Source organism: Amblyomma mixtum, chromosome 1, assembly GCF_055824585.1.
Source record: "Amblyomma mixtum isolate Tamu chromosome 1, ASM5582458v1, whole genome shotgun sequence".
NCBI classification, from domain to species: domain Eukaryota; kingdom Metazoa; phylum Arthropoda; class Arachnida; order Ixodida; family Ixodidae; genus Amblyomma; species Amblyomma mixtum.
Window position 1 is genome coordinate 279,892,041 of NC_143012.1, and position 12,704 is coordinate 279,904,744.

At 43.3% G+C, this 12,704-nt stretch overlaps 1 protein-coding gene across 13 annotated transcripts in view; it reads left to right on the top strand.

The window, feature by feature from the left end:
* LOC149371883 (protein lap4-like) overlaps positions 1-12,704 on the top strand; it is a 165,985-nt gene that overhangs the window by 106,281 nt on the left and 47,000 nt on the right. For 11 of the 13 annotated variants that reach the window (XM_089566189.1, XM_089566195.1, XM_089566192.1 and 8 more), the window contains 3 exons: positions 3,503-3,523; positions 10,471-10,587; positions 11,170-11,232. In XM_089566189.1, the coding sequence (XP_089422315.1) occupies positions 3,503-3,523; positions 10,471-10,587; positions 11,170-11,232 (201 nt within the window). The remainder of the gene's footprint in view (positions 1-3,502; positions 3,524-10,470; positions 10,588-11,169; positions 11,233-12,704) is intronic. The other 2 variants (XM_089566191.1, XM_089566190.1) reach the window with 1 other exon arrangement.

Consider the following 12,704-nt stretch of genomic DNA (forward strand, 5'->3'; position numbering starts at 1 on the left):
TGGGCAGTCTTCAGCATTTGCACAATCGTCAATCACCTCACATCGCTCTGATCAGGCCACTAAGAGAGCCATTTGCAAACATTGTTTAATATATCATTTAAAGTACAGATGCACATTGGAGTCAAGTAATTATGGCATGTGTTTTTCTGTTGCACTGCTGTGATGCATCGTCTCCTTTGTTGTGGCACTTGTTGTTGTTGAGAAGACTGTACATAGCAGCAGCTATGTTTCGTCTACATGCGGGAAGGGCACCACTGTGTCTGATTGAAGGAAATTTCTCTGTATTTGGAGTTTGTGTAAGAATGTTGCATGCATCGAGACAGGTCTGCACGACCAAGGCATCAGGAAGCTTCATAAAAGAACACATTTACTTGAGCTGGAATTGTGTGTCGTAACTGAGAGCCTCACATTGACTTCACACTGACTTCATCCATTGTGCTGACAGAGATTCCTTAGGCATTCATTTTTTTTTGTACTCATAATGTGTTGTCGTTATTTTTCTTTTCTTGATTCTGTGTCTAAGGAAGCAAATAACGTTTTAGTACTGTTGAGCAAAAGGTTGTCAGCTTTAATCGAGGTTGGTGGCTGATGCAACGTAGGTCAGGTGTTATTTCTGGAAGTGTTCTGTCTTGAGCATTGCATATTTTACTCACTGTGCTCATTTCACTGGCAGAGAAGAGTCGTATTCAGGATTGCACTGACTCATCACTTGCTTTCTCACCTGATTGTGTCATGTTTTTATACCTAAGCCACGAAGTTTGCTTTGTTTATTTGCTGCTCACAAAGCAACTTTCTTTTGCGAATTGCCTTGTGCAGGCCTTCAAGATACCTATGTGCCTCACAGCTTTATTTATTTGTGTTGTTTATTTTGTTATCGTTATTTTTGAGCAGACACTTTTAATAAGACGATTTTCATGACGCAACATTGCTTTGTGCAGCCAGCTTGACTATACTGCCTTGCCTTTTAACCTTGAATGCCAGCAGCAGCTGCACATCACGGTGCTTCACCCAAGCTTGTGACCGGGCACTGCTGCTAGGCAGCTCAGTATTGCTTTTTTACGGGGACAAATGGCTAGTGGAAAAGAATATTTTTTTTTATGCATTTGAATTTTTTATTTTACTCATGGGACCTTGTAAATCTGCTGAGCTTGCAGTAATGCCAAAAATCTTAGCTCAGGAGCATGTAGATGCCAACAGTAAATTAAGACTGAGACAACCACGAAGAAGTCGTTGATTAAGTTATGTGGGAAATACCTTGAGAAGTTCTATAGATCAGCAATAGTCATTTGTGGGTTTTAGTTTTTTTCTGCAGCAGCTGCCATTCTATCTACACAGGGCATCTGTTAAATATAAAAAGGAGTCTATCAAAACCCTTATACATAATCTGTCATTTATTGCACTAAAAGATCTGAATTTGCGAGAATTCTTTAGACAACTTTTGTTTTTGATACCAGCATGGTTGTGTGCATGTTTGTATACCAAATATGGTTATACTTGATGCATAGGTAGCCAGAATGGTTTTACTTTACCACACCCACAGTGTCGTACTCTGGTGAAACGGGACGCTTCTCAAAGTAGCTAATGCTGTATGCGAGCTCAGTTTGTGCTCCACACAGAATAATTGTATGCTGACAATTCTCTTCTTTTGCTGCGTTACCACTGAGAAAGAGTGCTGTTCACCAAAGCCTTCATTTGCCCGCTTCAGAGAGTGGAGTTTAAGTTGTACAGACACCCCCTGTGTTGTCTGATATGTGTTGCAAGGTTGACACTGATGAAACCTTGCATTTTCTACAGCTTCAGGACTCTAATTTGCAACGCTGGCAGTTGTGCACACTGTATTTTCTAAATGTTTGCATCAAGGCTCTTGTTATACCAACGCAATTGTTACTAGCTGTGTGTAATTTTTATTGTAGTAATGACCTGTAAGCAAGTTGTTTTGCTTTTTTTTTTTTTTGAGTTTTGCCATATGTCCTGAGGCATGAACTGAAAAATAAAAGATATTTTAACAGGATACACCTGGTAGGTTTTTTTAACGAGTTGAATTCTTACCTCCAAATTGCATGGTGATTAGCTTAGCAGCTATAAATTGTGTATTGTGTAGTGTGGGCATGTTACTGTGGAAAAAAAGCACAAAATGAGGGAAGGCTGCTTTGTATGGGACTGATGCTAGTGCTGAAAGTAATATGAGCATTTCTCGGGGAAGAAAAAAAATATTTGTGCTCTCGATCTTGTAAACCTTGCATTTGTGCTTGCCAGGTAGTTTGTGCTTATACACATAAACATTGGTCTGAATTGAAGGAAGTTTTGATTAGTCGACGTCATACTTCTTAGTGCTTCGGTCAGTTTTGCATAAATTTCTCTGCAGTGCAACAGAGCCATAGTGTTGGCTGGGAATAGCGTTGTAGTGTGTGATATATGGTGTTGCTGTCGCATTTTATGAAAATGCACTTGAGAAGGCAGTGCTGTTGAGTTCGCCCTACTTTTTGAATTCCAAGTCTATTTGGTGTACATTTATGATTTGTTTTCTGCTTGTTGCGGTGCAGTTTTATACGGTGGCGCAGCCTGTTAGGATTTTTTTTTTTTTGTATCTTTACAGGAAGGATACTTGTGTATTTTAGGAAAAACTCATTTATGTAACAGGTTGCATGCGTGGGAAAATTTGCTTTGCTCTTGTTCCTCTGAATGAAATTTTTCGCTTCACTTTTTGCAAATACAGTCGGTTCAGGATATATTGAATTATTATTTATATCAAATAGTCGGAACACCTTAGAAAATTTCATGCAAATAATAGAACTATTGTTCTTGTTTATCAAACTCCCACTTACTATAAAATTCGATCAATTGAATGGTGCACCGCAGCTTTGCAAGTAGCACTTCTCCTACGGATGCTCCTGCAATCAAGTTTCATGCACGTTTCAAACTGGTCAGCTGCGCGGAACTGGGCACCTAATAGCAGTGCTAGTGCTGTAAATCGCATGACATGGTGACCATAGGGAGGGCTTGAGGGCAACCTTCAGTCTTGTGCTCACTTTCCATGCAACACGTCTGTCATGTGGGAAAGGAACCATTTGGTGCACAGCTTGTCATGCGGTGAAGCCATTCTAACTGACCGAAGCCTAACGGTGGCCCTAGCTTGGTGTGTTTCACTCATTTCGGGCTACAAGAAGCCAGTCACTGGCGTCGGTGCAATGTATTGTTTCTTGGTTACAGATAAGGTTATCTATTACCATTTTATATATATCAGATGATTGATGTAGCAAACAGTTTCACAGTCCTCTTTGAGTTCAACATATCCGGGATCGACTGTAGTAGCAAATGCTGGTAAGTTAGGTGAACGGCATTGAGCATAATTAGGGAATCGTAAGTGTTGAGCTCATCTGGTCGTACTGTATAATTGCACTTAGGTTTGCTTCATTTGCTGATGAGTTTACTGTCCCTCAAACACCGAATGGTCTTCTTATATTGAACTTCTTTTTCTTTTTCACTGCTGGTACTCTAAAAGGCTGAACCGCTAGCTGTAACTGTAAGTACTCAGAGTGAATGAATGCATCTCTTTTCCCAAAGCACGGTGTCTTACTACAACTTGGTTCCACCTTCCAAAGTGAAGTAAATGCACTACGTTATGTTCTGTTTGCATCATGCCATTCGGCATTGTTTTCAAACTGAGCACCACAGTTTACATAAGGACTGCTTCAAAAGCTTTCTTTCTCCTTCAGTAGGGCTACCCTGCTCACATCTTTGCACTGCCAGCCAGACCATAAGAAATATGTGGTTTCTTTTAAGGCTGCATGGGTGTGTGTTACATACTTTAATTATGCATAGCATTTAGTATTCAGATGTTGTAAATCATGCATACAGAAGCCCTTAAGCATGACAATAGATTTTAAATACAGTGGAATTTTCGGCCTTTTTCTGACAAGTCACATGAACTTGCTCAAAGTATCGAATTTTCGAAAAGCATGAGATTGCATCTGTCACTCTTTCTGGCAATGATGGTTGTCCAGCAGCAAAAGGCAGTCACTCAATTTAAGCTCTTGACATCTACATAAACAACAGGTCTGCAGTCACTGTTTGGAAGTGAATAGTGGCGTAACCTAGCCTCTGGGATCCGTGCCAAAAAAAAAAAAAAAAACTGTCGACGCATCGCAGCTTACTTGCGAAATCAGCCACTGATGGCAACACCTGTATTTCAGTACTTGGCCTATTAGCTTACAAAAGCTCCGTTTTCAGTTGAAGTAGCATCTGTATCGTTAAAACGTGGTAATCTTATCGATGCAGGCCAACTGTGATGCTTCATTATCTGCAGCCTGTGAGGTAAATAATATATCAACCAGCCTGCAAGCTTTCATGTGGTAACAGTATGGGTGAGATCAACCATGTAGCACGGTGTGTTCAGTTACTTTGTGTTTTCTTGTGATGCAAAAGGAAGCATGAGCTTTGTACCTGCTTTGTGAGGTCACTGTACGTTTAAGCCTTGTATCAGAGATTTGCATTTCTCTCATTATCATTGACTGCAGTCAAGGCAATTGACAGTGTGCTTTGTAGTCATGTTTTGCAGTTGCCATAATATGATAGTCATTAATGTATGAACGACACACATAGGACGTGGCTCAGCAGACCTGGTTCGCACATCTAGCAGTCACCTTCGTGTGAGGGTTGTGAATGGAATCTTTGGTGAGCCACTGCATGCCTTCTTGCCACGTGTCATGTTCACCGCAGTGCTTAGATTGTGAATGGTGGCATGAGGAAGCTGGTTCAGGCTTTCTCTGTGTGGCTGAGCTCTGCTGCTGCTGTAAATGTTGGTTTATGTAGCTGTACGTTATGTCCTCACTTGAAACTCTGGCAAAATGTAGTCAAATTTTTATCCACACTGAATGGCAAAGCAACGTTCTGAAATTAAAGGCTGGGCTTAGATCGGTGAATATGTTAGCAAGTTTTGTCTTAACACATCTGAAAGCAGGTCTTGCATTATTCTAACAAAGCTTCAGAGCATCATTAGTTGTCTCTCTATCTCCATATGATCTGTTTTACAAGTCCTTATGCTTCCTTTTGTTCACCAGCCGTGGTTTCCTTGTTTATCTCACTTAATCCTTTTTTTTTTTGTTTCCTTTTACTGTTAGCCTTAATTTGTTTTCTGCTCATTCATAGCCTTCATTCTGTGGTCCTTTCTAGCCTGTGTTTGTGAGCGCCTGAATGAATGAAGCAACTCAAATATTAATGCAGTTTCTGTTGTGTATGGAGTGCAGTCGCAAGCATATTTTATCATTGGATGTTTGTCATCTCAAACTGCCCTGTGTTCTGGTTGTTCCTGGCCTACGTAGGACCAAACTTCATAGGGGTGTTCACCATGCATCTGTCTAACCATGTTTAGAAATAATTGGGGATGGTCGTTGTGTTTTTCAAAAGAAAATCTTTCACAGATAAAAAGAGGGGTCTGTCTTCTGATTGAAGATACAACTAATGTTTTTGAGTTTTGTGTCTCCCTTGCAAGGAGGAATGCTGTTTTCATTTTGTGGTGGTGCAACCTGTCAACACAAATGATAGGATATAGAGCAAAACCTCGTTATAGCGAACTGGTAAATTCTGGAGGGCACTTTGTTGACCTAAAGTGCGGTGAGACGAAAGCCTTAAGCGCGATGTTACTGCTTGCGCCACTGATGTGTTGTCACGATGTTAAGCTTCGCCTCTAAGAGTGAAACGCGACAGCGTCTTGCAACGCTGCCAGGGAGTTCCCAGAACGCCATCGCCCGTTCGGTTTTATGCCTTGCTTGTCGGTGAATTGGTTTTTGAGGAAAGGAAATGTATGTCTCATACCTCGGTGGACACCTGAACCCCGCAGTAACGGGAAGGGAGGAAGTTAGGAGTGAACGAAGAGACAGTATTCACTAGACGCGCCTTTGTTCATTCCAAACCATCGAGCAGGCATGGCGGAGTGGTTAGCACGCTCGTCTCGCACTCCGGAGACCGGGGTTCGATTCCCGAACTCGACCAATTTCCGACTCGGGTTTATTTATTTATCTGGCCTGATTAGACAGGTTAATTAGGCTAATTACGTGATTAAGCAATTAACTAAACTCATTTCCTCTTACTTGGAGCATCACTATACGATCCCTTTAATTGGTTGCATGGTTACTAGCGAATGTACAATTGGCCGCGTTTGAAATTCGCGCACTGTGACGTCACGACCATTTCGACCAGCTGAAAAGCATGACATTTCTGTCGACAACTGCTGCTTACAACGATGAGGCATTAAAGGCTTCCGCCTTAAAAATTGTAATAGTTCTATATAGCCGAAATTCGTAACAAAATTTTGTCAGGAATGCATGCAGTGGCAGTGCAATTCAGTCAGTGAAGGGACAGCAATTCAGGCGATCCTTACTGGAAAAACTGAGATTTTTTCCCAGATTTTAGTGGCGTTTCGAAGGCACTCATGGCTATTCAGGAGGTCATGAGAGAGAGTGCATGTTAAGTTGTCTTCTCCACACAACACCGCAATCAGAGGTTAAAGGTGCACTTTAGTGGAATCTGAACTCATATTTTGCCGCGGGAACTTGATCTACACGTTCCCAGCATCCTTAGAAACTTCGATTTATTGCCCTGTGCAGCCGATTTCCCTGATTAAGTTGAGTTAACGTCCGGCACCCGCCTTTTTTTCAACGCATGTAGTGCCTTTAAGGCAGTCCCATGGCGACTTTGCTTTCGCTTTTATTTTGTTTCTTTTAGGTTTTCATGAATACCATATATACTCGCGTAATGAACCCACTTTTTTTTCCCTAAAAATTGACTTCAAGTTGGGGGGGGGGGGGGTTCATTATGTGGGAAAGATTTTTTTTCTAAATTTTTCACGCGATTAAATTTCATATCACAACATTGATAAAAAATGCAATCACAACCTTATCTCTATAGAAAAACCACGGATGCGACGTGAAAAATTTATTTCACACACTGCTTGGCTCGGTCTCGCATTATCTCTCGGCCTCGCTCTCAGAGTCTAGGCTTTCACTCGCGTCGCTCGCAACTTCGTCGTCATCGTCGTCATTGTCCCTCAATGCGTCGTCTTCCGTGCCGTCCAAGCAGTTTGAGATTCCAGTTTTCTTGAAGCTGCGGATGATCACCTCGGGGGTAATTAAATTCCACACTTCCAAAATCCATCGGCAAAGCATGTCGATGGTTGTCCTTCGTATCTTGCCAGTCGGTGTCAGGTCGTGGTTGCCCGCTGCCATCCACTCAGCGTACAGCCGCCGCACGTTGTCCTTAAATGGTTTGTTGACAGAGACGTCAAGTGGCTGCAGCACTGAGGTTAGGCCACCCGGAATTACGGTGATGTCTGTTCGCAGCTCGCTCAGCTCCAGCAATATGGCGGGTGGCTGACGTCCAAATGCATTGTCTTTACTTTGTTTTACTGCCGCTGCGCACAAACGACGCTATGAGCAAGGTTTTGTTTTGCGTTTGACAGATGGCGCTAAGCAACCAGATCCTTAAAGATCATCATCATCCTCGGCAGAAGCGTGCGGTTGCCAAGTTTCGTTTCCGCGTCACCTGCGCTCGTGTCTCCGGCGTTTCTCTCGCATTAGACAATAATAATCATGCGGTTATGGTAAAGGAAAGATGCGGCAATTGCCACTCTCACTAGGAGGTCACCCGAGCTGCACTGTGAGCAAAAGGAAGAAGAGCCGTAGTGAAGGGCTCCAGAATACTGAACTACCCCGCCGGCGTATCTCGCATTAAAAGAAGCTGGCTGCATCACATCGCGATCTGTCGACTTTGTTATCATCAGCAGTGCCGGCCAATCGCACCGAAATAACGCGAGTACGCTCCAATATGGCCCTGAAGATCGGCACTCTGCTTTTACATGAGAGAAAAAAAATTCATTTTTCGACGCGAAAAGTAGGAGGGGGGGGGGGGTGTTCATTATGCGATAGGAGGGGGGGGGGGGGGGTGTTCATTATGCGAGTGGGTTCATTACGCGAGTATATACGGTAAATAGGTCTAGTCAGGGACTACATAGCTGCAAATTAGGCCCACGAAAATAAAAGTGTACGTGGACTCTTTGCTTTTGCCGATCACTACGTATCACTCCGCCGATGGCAGAGCGGCAAGCCGCCACGGGGCTGGGCGTAAGGTTGGTCGGCTGCTCCCGCCATTTGCGGGGAATTGAAAAAAAATGGCGGGAGCCCGATGTTAATCCGATTTAAAATAGGGAAATCAGCCGCACAGGGCAATAATTCGAAGTTGCCAAGAACGCTCGGAACGTGTAGATTGTGTTCCAGCGGCAAAAGTAAAAGTTCAGATCCCTCTTCAATGCACCATTAAGTGCCAGCTACGGTGGCTTCCCCGCATCACAACCATGTCATGTGGAAAGCGCATAAGTTATAGCCATTTTCACTGCCTGCGCTGCTGCTTCCAGGGTGTTGTCGACGGATGCCAGAGGCGTGAATGCGTGCTGACTGCTGGACTACAACCCTACGCACCACTGTTGGCGAGTGCGAGATAAAAGCTCGAACCTTAGCATGAGCACTTGCCGCATCATCACCAGTCACTTGTGTAGTGTGGCAAAGCCTGCTGCTTGCCATCTGAACGGGCATCTTTTGGTGCTGGGGAATTCAGTATACCCATTTGATGGTCAGCCGTGTTTGACATGTAAAGTGGAAATTACATGCATTTGTCAAAAATATTTACGAAGAGTTCGATAAAGCCAATAATTCCAATATCCATGTCCGCTATATCGAGGTTTGACAGTATGATTGTAAAATGCTGAAAACCATGATTCAGAAAGGTGCTGTTATTCTGAAACAAGACTCTTTAAAAATGGGTGTTTGCCAGCCCTCGTGTTTTCCAGCCTTCTTCTGTTCCATGGCGGCCTTAGTTGTGTTAGTTGAAGCTAAATTGCATCATTGGTCAGTGCCTATGCTTGAAAGAAAGGTTGCGCTATTAGTGCACTATCAGAAAGGAAGATAAAATTTGTGGGGGCAGGTGGTTAGCTGACCACAAGGGGCACTTATCCATGCTACATTTGGCTTACCACTGTACCTTTCAGCACACTAGAGATAAAAAGAGGCACCAAGTGCAAAGGTATGATATCTCCAGCAAAATACATTTGATGGGCTTTGACTGTCGAATACTCTCGAAAAAAATTCGCCCTCAGTGTCAAATTTTTTTATTGGCGATTTCAAACAAATAAAACTCACAAAGTTAGAATAAATAGGCGAAAAATGTATAGAGAGATGATTACAATTACAGCATCAATAAAAACGATGAAAATTTTCAATACTACATAGGATCCTGGAAAAACAAACAAAAATGGCAAAGTGGCAAACAAAAAATGGCAAAATGGCAGGCTGCATTCCAAAGGGAATGCAGCCTGTGCAGCCATAACGCAGTGCTACTGGGCACCCAAACCGCCACAAGCTCTAACTAAACTAGAGAGCAATGACACTCCGTGAGGGTTGATAAACCGAGAGAGTCTCAACAAAGATAAACATCAGGTCTGCGGGCCTCCGGAAGGGTTTCGGCAAAGATAGAAATCAGCTTTGGCGTTTCCGGTGCGATCTCACAGAGCATCCGAAAGTGCGCGGGCGAGCTGAGGTCACAATAAGAATTTTTTCTTCCATAAGATTGTAGCATAAGCAATTTTGTAACATTTTTTTATAAGTTGCTGAAGGTGGCAGCAGCACCTCCGAGAAAGAACTAAAGTCCCAGCAAACACAAAAGTCAAATTTCGTGCTTCTGTTGCGATCGCGAAAAGAGAAACCGAAACCACGAAGCCGCGCCCACGGCGTGTGGTCGCGCCGTTGCAATCCACGGCCAACACCGATAGCCACACGCAGTTTGCTTTTTTTGCCGGAAGATGGTAACGTAAGCTGTATCTTGGCAGTTCTTGTAGTTCTCAGAAGATGGCAGCACATCCCAGAGCACGCATCTTTTCGGAAAGGCGCGAAATTTCAAAAGAGTGCTCAGCGCAGTACCCGTACGGCAAAAACAGTCAAAGGGTTAAAGTGCGGTCCTACCTGGGTCAAGCAACTCTTGATTCCTAAACTTGAGATACTATTGTACCTGCACTAACTTTTTGTTGTTAAACCAAGGGTGCTGACACTTGCATGATAAAATATTCTGCATCCTTTTGGACTTGGCTTAACAATATAATTTACCATGCTCAGTTTCTTGCTCCCTGTAATGTCAAAAACGAAGCCCCTTGTTGTTCACACACGTCAGTGCTGCAGTGCACTGAATCTCTGTGTGGGTTTTTGCGTGCCGATTTTTGTTTTATGTGTGCATGCTGTATTTGAGTGAAACACGTGGAAGGAGCTGTGTTGCATCAAAGAATTCTGTCCACTCCTTTGCGTGTAGCTTAGTGCACCTCTAGTTTTTTTGTATTTTGGCTGTGCGTGTGTGCGTTGCATGATGCCTGTTGCATGAACCCTTTCCTGTTTTCGATCTCCATGAGCTAAACAGCTTGCTTGCTCTGTGCAGGAACTGGTGATCCAGCGAGAGCCAGGTGAAAAGCTGGGAATGAACATCAAAGGGGGTGTTCAGGGCCATTCAGGGAACCCCGCCGATCCATCAGATGAGAGCATCTTCATCTCTAAGGTGGTTATTACAGTTTCTTTTTACTTTTAGTTTTCTTTCATGCTTTTGCAGACAGGTGACGTGGTGTAACTTGCGCCAAATGCCTCAAAAACGAGAAACAAGACTGTGGTGATGACGCTGCCACAGTCCTGTTCTCAGCACACTCACGAAATGCATCTCCATGTTTGTGACTTCGAGTAACGGCAAATTACTGTTAACGTTAGCTGGCAATTTCATCTACATTTTTCTTTTTCTCCATTCTGCATTGTCCTTTAGAGCCTTTACGCGAAAAGTGCTTGAAACGAAAAATCCGGGATTCTTCATATCTTTTTTATATCCAGGTTGAACTGTATACGGGTTTCGCTGCTTCCAGTCAGTTAGAGGCTTGTGTATTCAAGAGCAGTAATTTACGCTTTGATGTTATTTGTCAGCATTGTATAATATGCTACAAAGCTGAAGAAAGCTGCCGTGAATTGATTTTTTTTCCTGCTATAATGCCCGCTGTGCACTGAGTGCTCGCAAGCCAACAGAGAAGGCACAGCTATGCACCTTAGTAAGTGCTCAACATCCGGCGCAGTAAACATTTTTGGCGTCTTTTTGCAGATTAACACGAATGGAGCCGCGCTGAGAGATGGCAGGCTTAAGCCAGGGATGCGAATTGTTGAGGTAAGTGCAGGAAGGAGGCCACTTCCGAAATATTCCAAAGATACTGTATGCACATGTGTGCAGGTCGCACCCTGTTTTCCCAAAGAAAGTATTAAAGAAAGACCCTTGTAAGGGCTGCACCCAACCTTTCCACGACCTATGCAAGAATCTTCAACCCTGTTCGTTCTGGTCGCTAGTATAGCATTTCTGGAGACTAAAACTTGTTTTGTCGTTTACTGCTTAGTAGCTGGTCATGTGACTGTTAATGCATGCCGATCCAGGTCAGGCATTGCAGCCTGCCAGATTTCTGCTTCTACATGCCGTTCTTGCTGTGCACAGTTGGGGCCAATCTGCAAACAGCACACATTTTTTCAGATTTGTTTGGTCTGCATGAGCACATCTGGTCCCAGCTCAGCATGGTAATAACATGCACCAATGCTAACAGACTATATTTTCTATATTGCTTTGCCCTGTGAGTAAATCTAAAATTGTTTAGGGTTAGGTTTAGGTTTATGGGGGTTTTTGATGTCCCAAAGCGACTCAGGCTATGAGGGACGCCGTAGTGGATGGTTACGGATAATTTTGACCACCTGCGGTTCTTTAACGTGCACTGACATTGCACAGTGCACGGGCCTCTAGAATTTCGCCTCCAACGAAATTCGACTGCCGCATCCGAGATTGAACCCGCGTCTTTCGGATCAGCAGCCGAGCGCCATAACCGCTGAGCCACCACAGCCATTGCCTACCATCAGAACGCATAAACAAATGACCATTGTGAAAATCCTCCTGTTTGGTTCTGCAGTCGTTCTTATTGTTTATTTATTTGTGGCGCTAAATGTGCCGCACGGCATACATGTGCAGTCATTGTTGCGCATGTGCAAATCCGTTGCTGAAAGCATACTTGCGAAGCCGTTTATCCACTCAACAGCGAATAGGAGCAGGGCTTTGAAATGTTAGTCTGAAAGGACACTAGACACCTAACATTATTGTTTGTTATCTTCTTCAAAATAATGTATTATGGTTTATGGGGTTTAACGTCCCAAAGCGACTCAGGCTATGGGGACGCTGTAGTGAAGGACTCTGGAAATTTCAACCATCTGGGGTTCTTTAAAATAATGCATTAGACATTCAGATATATGAATCACCACATGATATTCGCCTGTGGCCTCTAAATAATCTATAATTGAATTTCTTCTCTCATGCTGTTTCGGTTTCAATTTCATCAGCCGAACAATGGCTGTGACATGCAGTTGAACTTTAGGTCACGTGAGGCACGAAAAAACTACAATATAAATGCTGATACGTAGTTTTACTCACTACAGCACTTTAAATGAGCCTGCTTCAAGAGCTAGAGTTACAACAAATGATGCATCAACTGTTGATTACCTTTTTTCATTTTTTTTTGTGCGTCACATGCCCTAAAGTTCAACTACATATCGTTCACTTGATGAAACCAAAACCGTAACAGCGTCAAGAAGAAATTCAATTGTAAA